The 11,964-nt window shown below is 42.0% G+C and overlaps 1 protein-coding gene across 1 annotated transcript in view; it reads left to right on the forward strand.

The window, feature by feature from the left end:
* The first annotated feature begins 963 nt into the window (after window positions 1-963).
* Window positions 964-11,964, forward strand: part of slc7a10a (solute carrier family 7 member 10a) — a 79,353-nt gene continuing 68,352 nt past the window's right edge. Inside the window, exon 1 of the mRNA XM_029768619.1 lies at window positions 964-1,230. Within this exon, the coding sequence (XP_029624479.1) occupies window positions 1,059-1,230 (172 nt within the window). The 5' untranslated portion in view covers window positions 964-1,058. The remainder of the gene's footprint in view (window positions 1,231-11,964) is intronic.

An 11,964-nucleotide genomic window follows, 5' to 3' on the forward strand; every position in this document is an offset into this window, starting at 1 on the left:
AGTCCCCCGGTAAAATACTACTTGAGTAAAAGTTAAAAAGTATTTATGTAAATATCAGAATTACATGTAAATGATAAAATATACTTAAGTATCAAAAGTAAAAGTATAAATCATTTAAAATTCCTTATTTTAATCAAACCAGATGGCAGTATTTACTTATTTGTTTTATTTACTCCAACACTCATAAACATTTACAAACGAAGCATGTCTGTTTAGTGAGTCTACCAGATCAGAGGCAGTAGGGATGACCAGGGATGTTCTCTGTTTAGTGAGTCCACCAGATCAGAGGCAGTAGGGATGACCAGGGATGTTCTCTGTTTAGTGAGTCCTCCAGATCAGAGGCAGTAGGGATGACCAGGGATGTTCTCTGTTTAGTGAGTCCTCCAGCTCAGAGGCAGTAGGGATGACCAGGGATGTTCTCTGTTTAGTGAGTCCTCCAGATCAGAGGCAGTAGGGATGACCAGGGATGTTCTCTGTTTAGTGAGTCCTCCAGATCAGAGGCAGTAGGGATGACCAGGGATGTTCTCTGTTTAGTGAGTCCTCCAGATCAGAGGCAGTAGGGATGACCAGGGATGTTCTGTGTTTAGTGAGTCCTCCAGATCAGAGGCAGTAGGGATGACCAGGGATGTTCTCTGTTTAGTGAGTCCACCAGATCAGAGGCAGTAGGGATGACCAGGGATGTTCTCTTGATAAGTGTGTGAATTGGACCATTTTCCTGTCCTGCTAAACATTCAAAATACAACTACTAGTTTTGGGTGTCAGGGAAAATGTACGGAGTAAAAAATATATCATTTTCTCTAGGAATGTAGTGAAGTAAAAGTAGTCAAAATGATTAAATAGTAAAGTACATATACCCCACCCCCCCCCCAAAAAAAATACTTTAGTACTTGAAAGTATTTTACACCGCTGACAATTTGCATGCTATTCAAATCAAGCGCACTGTCCTACCGCCGCGCATGCGTGTGATGTCCACGGACCTTGGCGTGCATCGATGCTGTATATGAGCTCTGCTGAAGGCACTGAGTGAGGCAGTGTGTTTCCAGTTGCGCCTCTCGGACATGGATGGGACAGAGATGAGTCGGCAGAGCCGCGCTGCAGCTCCGCAGACGGACCAGGCGCAACGACAGCCCATGATGGAGCTGAACGGGACGGATCACAGGGACTCGCCGTCTGATAGAGTCACGCTTAAAAAAGAAATCGGACTCCTCAGCGCATGTGCCATTATTATTGGTGAGAAAATAAAACAGCTTTTTATTTTATTAAATCATAGCCTACTTCTTATGTATGTGAAAGCAGTGGCTTTGAAGGAGTAAGCCAGGTTGTTGGAGGAAATGTGTAGTTGTCTGGCTGACGGTCTATTGAGGATTAAAGGAGAGTAGTCTAGACTCTTATCTGGTTTCTGTTCTTCCGCTTCATTTCAGACACGCGGAGTTGGTTGTAGTTATGGCGTTGATATCCCGTTGTTTTAGTCTACGTTATTACAGATAGATCATTATCCACTGAGAAAAACAACTAACTGTGTGGCGCAACATTACGCACAGACACATTTTTTTTAGTGGTTCATGAAGTCTAATCGTTACCATTGAGGCTATAGTTTTAACGGTAACGTACCGGCTACCGGAATATCAGAGTGTCTCTGAATAGGCTACAAGTTCTGGTCGACATAAAAGGGGAAACCTCCTAACGATGTTGCATCATGTGAGAGGTGTAGTACGGAGACTTCAGGACTTCTACTGTTACAGATAATGCTTACGTGGCTGGATATCTCTCCGCTGATCTCTATGTGGTTGAATGGCCAACTCGACCAGGCAGCGGACTGTATTATAACATTCCGGTGGCCTTTATGATCTGATCTGATCTGGAGGGATACCTACTTAGAGGAAATGGACCGTGTTCAATTTAGCTGTTGGCGCTAAAAACAAACCTATATATATTTTTTTACATTTTAGTCACTTAGCAGACGCTCTTATCCAGAGCGACTTACAGTACTGAATGCATACATTTCATTTTTTTCTTCCGTACTGGTCCCCAGTGGGAATCGAACCCACAACCCTGGCGTTGCAAACACCATGCTCGACCAACTGAGCTACAGGGAAGGCTCTGGAAGGCTATATCGTCTCTGATCACGTTAAAGATCATTGTTGATCAAATATCATATTTAGGGTATTATTTTAAAAAGTATCCTAATGGTATTGAACACGTATTATTCCACACTTTAGACGTTGTATTTATCATTGAACACATTATTCCACCTGTCTATTTTGTTATTACAGCCTGAATTTAAAATCTATTTAAATATATATTTTTCTCACCCATCTACACACAATACCCCCAATAATGACATTTTCTCAAATTTATTTGAAAATGAAATACAGAAATATCTACATGTCTGTGTGTATATAAGTATTCACACCCCAGAGTCAATACTTTGTAGAAGCAGCTTTGGCGGCAATTACTGCTTTGAGTCATCTTGGGTATCTCTATCAGCTTTGAGTCATCTTGGGTATCTCTATCAGCTTTGAGTGATCTTGGGTATCTCTATCAGCTTTGAGTCATCTTGGGTATCTCTATCAGCTTTGAGTCATCTTGGGTATCTCTATCAGCTGTGAGTCATCTTGGGTATCTCTATCAGCTGTGAGTCATCTTGGGTATCTCTATCAGCTGTGAGTCATCTTGGGTATCTCTATCAGCTGTGAGTCATCTTGGGTATCTCTATCAGCTTTGAGTCATCTTGGGTATCTCTATCAGCTGTGAGTCATCTTGGGTATCTCTATCAGCTGTGAGTCATCTTGGGTATCTCTATCAGCTGTGAGTCATCTTGGGTATCTCTATCAGCTGTGAGTCATCTTGGGTATCTCTATCAGCTTTGAGTCATCTTGGGTATCTCTATCAGCTGTGAGTCATCTTGGGTATCTCTATCAGCTGTGAGTCATCTTGGGTATCTCTATCAGCTGTGAGTCATCTTGGGTATCTCTATCAGCTGTGAGTCATCTTGGATCTTGGGTATCTCTATCAGCTTTGAGTCATCTTGGGTATCTCTATCAGCTGTGAGTCATCTTGGGTATCTCTATCAGCTTTGAGTCATCTTGGGTATCTCTATCAGCTGTGAGTCATCTTGGGTATCTCTATCAGCTGTGAGTCATCTTGGGTATCTCTATCAGCTGTGAGTGATCTTGGGTATCTCTATCAGCTGTGAGTCATCTTGGGTATCTCTATCAGCTTTGAGTCATCTTGGGTATCTCTATCAGCTTTGAGTCATCTTGGGTATCTCTATCAGCTTTGAGTCATCTTGGTTGTCCGTATAATTTTTGCACATCTAGATTTGGGGGATTTTCTCTCATTTTTTCTTTGCAGATTTTCCTCAAGCTCTGTTAAGTTAGATGGGGAGTGGTGGTGAACAGCAATCTTCAAGTCTTTACATGGGATTTTCAATGGGATTCAAGTCTGGGCTTTTGGCAAGGCCACTCACTTTCACATTGTTGTTCTGAAGCCATTCCAGCGTTGCTTTGGCTGTATGCTTGGGTTCATTGTCTTGTTGAAACGTAAAGTCTTCGCCCCACCTCAGCCTAAGGCCGTTTGCACTCTGAAGCAGGTTCTCATCAAGGATTTGTCTGTATTTGGCTCCAGTCATTGTTCCCCCTCTACCCTTACCAGTCTCTCAGTCGCTGCCACTGAAAAGCATTCCCCATAGCATGATGCTGCCACCACCATGCTTCACGGTAGGGATGTTGTTAGATGGGTGATGCTGCCACCGCCATGCTTCACAGTAGAGATGGGGTTAGATGGGTGATGCTGCCACCACCATGCTTCACAGTAGAGATGGTGTTAGATGGGTGATGCTGCCACCACCATGCTTCACAGTAGAGATGGTGTTAGATGGGTGATGCTGCCACCATCATGCTTCACAGTAGAGATGGTGTTAGATGGGTGATGCTGCCACCACCATGCTTCACAGTAGAGATGTTGTTAGATGGGTGATGAGCTGTGTCTGGTTTTCTACAGACATAGCGCTTTGCATTCAGGCCAAAGAGTAACATATTTGTCTCGTCAGACCACAGGATCTTTTGCCTTATGATCTCAGTCTTTCACGTGCCTTTTTTTGCAAATTCCAGGCGTTCTGTCATGTGCCTTTTTCTCAGGAGTGGCTTCCGTCTGGCCGCTCTCCCATAAAGCCCAGATTGGTGAAGTGTTGTAGAAACTGTTGTCCTTCTGGCAGATTCTCCCATCTCAGACGAGGAACTCTGTAGTTCTGTCAGAGTGGTCATTGGGTTGTTGGCCAACTCCCTGACCAAGCAAGGCCCTTCTTGTCCGGTTGCTCAGTTTGGTCGTCCGGCCAGCTCTAGGCAGAATCTGGGTAGTTCCATGTTTTTTTTAATTTCCCAATAATGGAGTCCACTTTGCTCTCGGAAATGTTCAACACTCTAGAAATTGTTTCCTACCCTTTTCCCCCAGATATATGCCTCATCACAATTCTATCTCAGAAATCTACGGACAGTTCCTTGGACTTCATGGCTTAGTTTCTGCTCTGACGTGCACTGCCAACTGTTGAACCTTATATAGACAGGTGTGTTTCATTCTAAATCATGTCTAAACGATTTTAATTGGCCACAGGTGGACACCAATCAAGTTGTAGCGACGTCTCAATGATGATCAACGGAAATCGTACGCACCTGAGCTTAATGGAGTGTCAAAGCAAAGTGGTGTGAATACTTATGTAAATTTGATATTTCTGTATTTCAATTTCAATAATTTAGCAAAAAATATCTAAAATCATGTTTCCACTTTGACAAAATGGAGTATTGTGTGTAGATGGGTGAGAATAAATGGGTTAAAACCCATTGTGAATTCAGGACGTAAAACAACAACATGTGGAATAAGTCGAGGGATATGAATACTTCCTGAAAGCACTGTACATGTTCTATTCATTATTCCTTACTGTTATTCCTGTTTCATTATTTATGCCTTAGACTACACTACCAGTGATCTGTTTCATTATTTATGCCTTAGACTACACTAACAGTGATCTGTTTCATTATTTATGTCTTAGACTACACTACCAGTGATCTGTTTCATTATTTATGCCTTAGACTACACTAACAGTGATCTGTTTCATTATTTATGTCTTAGACTACACTAACAGTGACCTGTTTCATTATTTATGCCTTAGACTACACTACCAGTGATCTGTTTCATTATTTATGCCTTAGACTACACTAACAGTGATCTGTTTCATTATTTATGTCTTAGACTACACTACCAGTGACCTGTTTCATTATTTATGCCTTAGACTACACTAACAGTGATCTGTTTCATTATTTATGCCTTAGACTACACTAACAGTGATCTGTTTCATTATTTATGTCTTAGACTACACTACCAGTGACCTGTTTCATTATTTATGCCTTAGACTACACTAACAGTGATCTGTTTCATTATTTATGCCTTAGACTACACTAACAGTGATCTGTTTCATTATTTATGTCTTAGACTACACTACCAGTGATCTGTTTCATTATTTATGTCTTAGACTACACTAACAGTGACCTGTTTCATTATTTATGTCTTAGACTACACTACCAGTGACCTGTTTCATTATTTATGCCTTAGACTACACTAACAGTGATCTGTTTCATTATTTATGCCTTAGACTACACTAACAGTGATCTGTTTCATTATTTATGTCTTAGACTACACTACCAGTGATCTGTTTCATTATTTATGCCTTAGACTACACTAACAGTGATCTGTTTCATTATTTATGTCTTAGACTACACTAACAGTGACCTGTTTCATTATTTATGCCTTAGACTACACTACCAGTGATCTGTTTCATTATTTATGCCTTAGACTACACTAACAGTGATCTGTTTCATTTTTTATGTCTTAGACTACACTACCAGTGACCTGTTTCATTATTTATGCCTTAGACTACACTAACAGTGATCTGTTTCATTATTTATGCCTTAGACTACACTAACAGTGATCTGTTTCATTATTTATGCCTTAGACTACACTAACAGTGATCTGTTTCATTATTTATGTCTTAGACTACACTACCAGTGATCTGTTTCATTATTTATGTCTTAGACTACACTAACAGTGACCTGTTTCATTATTTATGTCTTAGACTACACTACCAGTGACCTGTTTCATTATTTATGCCTTAGACTACACTAACAGTGATCTGTTTCATTATTTATGCCTTAGACTACACTAACAGTGATCTGTTTCATTATTTATGCCTTAGACTACACTAACAGTGATCTGTTTCATTATTTATGTCTTAGACTACACTACCAGTGACCTGTTTCATTATTTATGCCTTAGACTACACTAACAGTGATCTGTTTCATTATTATGCCTTAGACTACACTAACAGTGATCTGTTTCATTATTTATGTCTTAGACTACACTACCAGTGACCTGTTTCATTGTTTATGCCTTAGACTACACTAACAGTGATCTGTTTCATTATTTATGCCTTAGACTACACTAACAGTGACCTGTTTCATTATTTATGCCTTAGACTACACTAACAGTGATCTGTTTCATTATTTATGTCTTAGACTACACTAACAGTGACCTGTTTCATTATTTATGTCTTAGACTACACTACCAGTGACCTGTTTCATTATTTATGTCTTAGACTACACTACCAGTGACCTGTTTCATTATTTATGTCTTAGACTACACTAACAGTGACCTGTTTCATTATTTATGTCTTAGACTACACTACCAGTGACCTGTTTCATTATTTATGCCTTAGACTACACTAACAGTGATCTGTTTCATTATTTATGCCTTAGACTACACTAACAGTGACCTGTTTCATTATTTATGTCTTAGACTACACTAACAGTGATCTGTTTCATTATTTATGTCTTAGACTACACTAACAGTGACCTGTTTCAATATTTATGTCTTAGACTACACTACCAGTGACCTGTTTCATTATTTATGTCTTAGACTACACTAACAGTGACCTGTTTCATTATTTATGTCTTAGACTACACTACCAGTGACCTGTTTCATTATTTATGCCTTAGACTACACTACCAGTGATCTGTTTCATTATTTATGCCTTAGACTACACTAACAGTGATCTGTTTCATTTTTTATGTCTTAGACTACACTACCAGTGACCTGTTTCATTATTTATGCCTTAGACTACACTAACAGTGATCTGTTTCATTATTTATGCCTTAGACTACACTAACAGTGATCTGTTTCATTATTTATGTCTTAGACTACACTACCAGTGACCTGTTTCATTATTTATGCCTTAGACTACACTAACAGTGATCTGTTTCATTATTTATGCCTTAGACTACACTAACAGTGATCTGTTTCATTATTTATGTCTTAGACTACACTACCAGTGATCTGTTTCATTATTTATGTCTTAGACTACACTAACAGTGACCTGTTTCATTATTTATGTCTTAGACTACACTACCAGTGACCTGTTTCATTATTTATGCCTTAGACTACAGTAACAGTGATCTGTTTCATTATTTATGCCTTAGACTACACTAACAGTGATCTGTTTCATTATTTATGTCTTAGACTACACTACCAGTGACCTGTTTCATTATTTATGCCTTAGACTACACTAACAGTGATCTGTTTCATTATTTATGCCTTAGACTACACTAACAGTGATCTGTTTCATTATTTATGTCTTAGACTACACTACCAGTGACCTGTTTCATTATTTATGCCTTAGACTACACTAACAGTGATCTGTTTCATTATTTATGCCTTAGACTACACTAATAGTGATCTGTTTCATTATTTATGTCTTAGACTACACTAACAGTGATCTGTTTCATTGTTTATGCCTTAGACTACACTAACAGTGATCTGTTTCATTATTTATGCCTTAGACTACACTAACAGTGACCTGTTTCATTATTTATGCCTTAGACTACACTAACAGTGATCTGTTTCATTATTTATGTCTTAGACTACACTAACAGTGACCTGTTTCATTATTTATGTCTTAGACTACACTACCAGTGACCTGTTTCATTATTTATGTCTTAGACTACACTACCAGTGACCTGTTTCATTATTTATGTCTTAGACTACACTAACAGTGACCTGTTTCATTATTTATGTCTTAGACTACACTACCAGTGACCTGTTTCATTATTTATGCCTTAGACTACACTAACAGTAATCTGTTTCATTATTTATGCCTTAGACTACACTAACAGTGACCTGTTTCATTATTTATGTCTTAGACTACACTAACAGTGATCTGTTTCATTATTTATGTCTTAGACTACACTAACAGTGACCTGTTTCAATATTTATGTCTTAGACTACACTACCAGTGACCTGTTTCATTATTTATGTCTTAGACTACACTAACAGTGACCTGTTTCATTATTTATGTCTTAGACTACACTACCAGTGACCTGTTTCATTATTTATGCCTTAGACTACACTAACAGTGATCTGTTTCACGGCCCTTTGCAGAGCAAAGGGGAACAACTACTTCAAGGTCTCAGAGCGAGTGACTGTCACCTGATTGAAACGCTATTAGCGCGCACCACCGCTAACTAACTAGCCATTTCACATCGGTTACGCGTATAAGGTCCACGTTCCGTATGAGGATCCTATCTTGTGATCTCATGATGTCTTTGAGATGAGTTCAACAACCTCTTAGAGTGGATGGATTCGCTTGCTGTAGAAAACCTTGTTTTGATCGAGCTAAAGACAAACTGAGCCAGTATTACTTAAAAGACCTTGTTGCAAACAGAATGGATGATTTTTGGAGTGAATGTTTTATTAACACAGGCTTCCATTTTGTTCACTCTGTCACACAGACCAGTAATGTGGTGTGAATGCCATGCTAACCCTGGGAATTGAGTTTTTTGTATTTCAGCAGGTTAATTACACAAATTAGAACGCCAAAGACTCCATAATGGCTTTCCAAGTGGTGCTGAGTGTTCCTGAATGATCTAGTCTCAGTCCAGAATGGCTTTCCAAGTGGTGCTGAGTGTTCCTGAATGATCTAGTCTCAGTCCAGAATGGCTTTCCAAGTGGTGCTGAGTGTTCCTGAATGATCTAGTCTCAGTCCAGAATGGCTTTCCAAGTGGTGCTAAGTGTTCCTGAATGATCTAGTCTCAGTCCAGAATGGCTTTCCAAGTGGTGCTGAGTGTTCCTGAATGATCTAGTCTCAGTCCAGAATGGCTTTCCAAGTGGTGCTAAGTGTTCCTGAATGATCTAGTCTCAGTCCAGAATGGCTTTCCAAGTGGTGCTGGGTGTTCCTGAATGATCTAGTCTCAGTCCAGAATGGCTTTCCAAGTGGTGCTGAGTGTTCCTGAATGATCTAGTCTCAGTCCAGACTGGCTTTCCAAGTGGTGCTGGGTGTTCCTGAATGATCTAGTCTCAGTCCAGAATGGCTTTCCAAGTGGTGCTGAGTGTTCCTGAATGATCTAGTCTCAGTCCAGACTTAAATCTACCTGGAAATCAGAGACCAGATTTGAGTTTTCCTGTCCATCAATGATTCCCAACCAAATGTACTGAGCTTGAGCACATTGTGACAAAAACAATGAATATATATGTTGCCCTAAAGGAGTTGGTAGAATCGTAATCAAACTGATTCCCAGCTGTAATGGCTGCCAAACGTCCGTCCACCCACCAACTATTAACTGTATATAGTGAACAATCAATACATCTTAATACTGAACAATCAATACATCTTAACACTGTATATACTGAACAATCAATACATCTTAACACTGTATATACTGATCAATCAATACATCTTAATACTGTATATACTGATCAATCAATATGTCCCTGTTAGTTACATTCCTGTTAGTGAGCATTTCTCCTTTGCCAAGATAATGCTGCTTGTGTCATGGATATGTTTTGTCTGGTTGATGTCATGTCCCCCCACCCCCCCTCCCTCCCCCACTACAGAACCCCCCCCTCCCCCACTACAGAACCCCCCCCCACTACAGAACCCCCCCCTACCCCACTACAGAACCCCCCCTACCCCACTACAGAACCCCCCCCTCCCCCACTACAGAACCCCCCCCTCCCCCACTACAGAACCCCCCACTACAGAACCCCCCCCCCCTCCCCCACTACAGAACCCCCCTCCCCCCTCCCCCACTACAGAACCCCCCCTCCCCCACTACATAACCACCCTCCCCCACTACAGAATCCCCCCCTCCCTCCCTCCCCCACTACAGAACCCCCCCTCCCCCACTACAGAACCCCCTCCCCCACTACAGAACCCCCCCCTCCCCCCTCCCCCACTACAGAACCCCCCTACCCCCTCCCCCACTACAGAACCCACCCCCTCCCACCCCCACTACAGAACCCCCCCTCCCCCACCACAGAACCCCCCCTCCCCACTACAGAACCCCCCCTCCCCCCTCCCCACTACAGAACCCCCCTCCCCCCTCCCCCACTACAGAACCCCCCCCCCTCCCCTACCACAGAACCCCCCCTCCCCACTACAGAACCCCCCCCTCCCCCCTCCCCCACTACAGAACCCCCCCTCCCCCCTCCCCCACTACAGAACCCCCCCCCTCCCCTACCACAGAACCCCCCCCTCCCCACTACAGAACACCCCCTCCCCCCTACAGAACCCCCCTCCATCCCACTGTGTGACAGACTGGCTAACTCCTTTTAATTCAGAACTTAAGGCTTGTCACAGTTCATGTTTTGTCTGCTTGCCAAGATACTTCTGAGTATTGTGAAAGTGGTATGTTGAACCCTATTTCTGAGTAGTGGATTTATGCCATGTTCTGGTCAACTATATAATCCTGTCCCCTGTTCCACCCACGCTAATTATTCCCCTCTACCTCAGCCAATCACGCGGCTGGTATTTACTAAGCCAATATTGTGAGCGTTTTTGTTTTTTTTAATCTTTACATTATCTTGGCAGGATATCTTTTGAACAAGGTCAAGTGCATTATGGAAAGTACCTCAGAGCTCCTAATGCAGAGTTCTGTCTTACTATCCAGGTCTCTGTACCGAAACAATTCGAGCTTCTACTTCTGAACTACTTTCCACTTCTACATCTTGTTCGAAACAAGTCTCTCACCGTTGCCGCTTGCTATAGACCACCCTCAGCCCCCAGCTGTGCCCTGGACACCATATGTGAACTGATTGCCCCCCATCTATCTTCAGAGCTCGTGCTACTAGGTGACCTAAACTGGGACATGCTTAACACCCCAGCCATCCTACAATCTAAGCTTGATGTCCTCAATCCCACACAAATTATCAATGAACCTACCAGGTACAACCCTAAATCCGTAAACACGGGCACCCTCATAGATATTATCCTAACCAACTTGCCCTCTAAATACACCTCTGCTGTTTTCAACCAAGATCTCAGCGATCACTGCCTCATTGCCTGCACCCGTAATGGGTCAGCGGTCAAACGACCACCACTCATCACTGTCAAACGGCTCCCTAAAACACTTCAACGAGCAGGCCTTTCTAATCGACCTGGCCCGGGTATCCTGGAAGGATATTGACCTCATCCCGTCAGTAGAGGATGCCTGGTTATTTTTTTAAATGCCTTCCTCACCATCTTAAATAAGCATACCCCTTTCAAAAAAATGTAGAACCAGGAACAGATATAGCCCTTGGTTCACTCCAGACCTGTCTGCTCTCCCACCACTGCGACCTGTATGACCTCGTTGGCTGGCTCTCGCTTCATACTCGTCGCCAAACCCACTGGCTCCAGGTCATCTACAAGTCTCTGCTAGGTAAAGTCCCCGCCTTATCTCAGCTCGCTGGTCACCATAGCAGCACACACCCGTAGCACGCGCTCCAGCAGGTATATCTCTGGTCACCCTCCAAAGCCAATTCCTCCTTTGGCCGCCTTTCCTTCCAGTTCTCTGCTGCCAATGACTGGAACGAACTGCAAAAATCACTGAAGCTGGAGACTCATATCTCCCTCACTAGCTTTAAGCACCAGCTGTCAGAGCA

This window comes from Salmo trutta, chromosome 12 (assembly GCF_901001165.1).
Source record: "Salmo trutta chromosome 12, fSalTru1.1, whole genome shotgun sequence".
Taxonomy (NCBI): Eukaryota; Metazoa; Chordata; class Actinopteri; order Salmoniformes; family Salmonidae; genus Salmo; species Salmo trutta.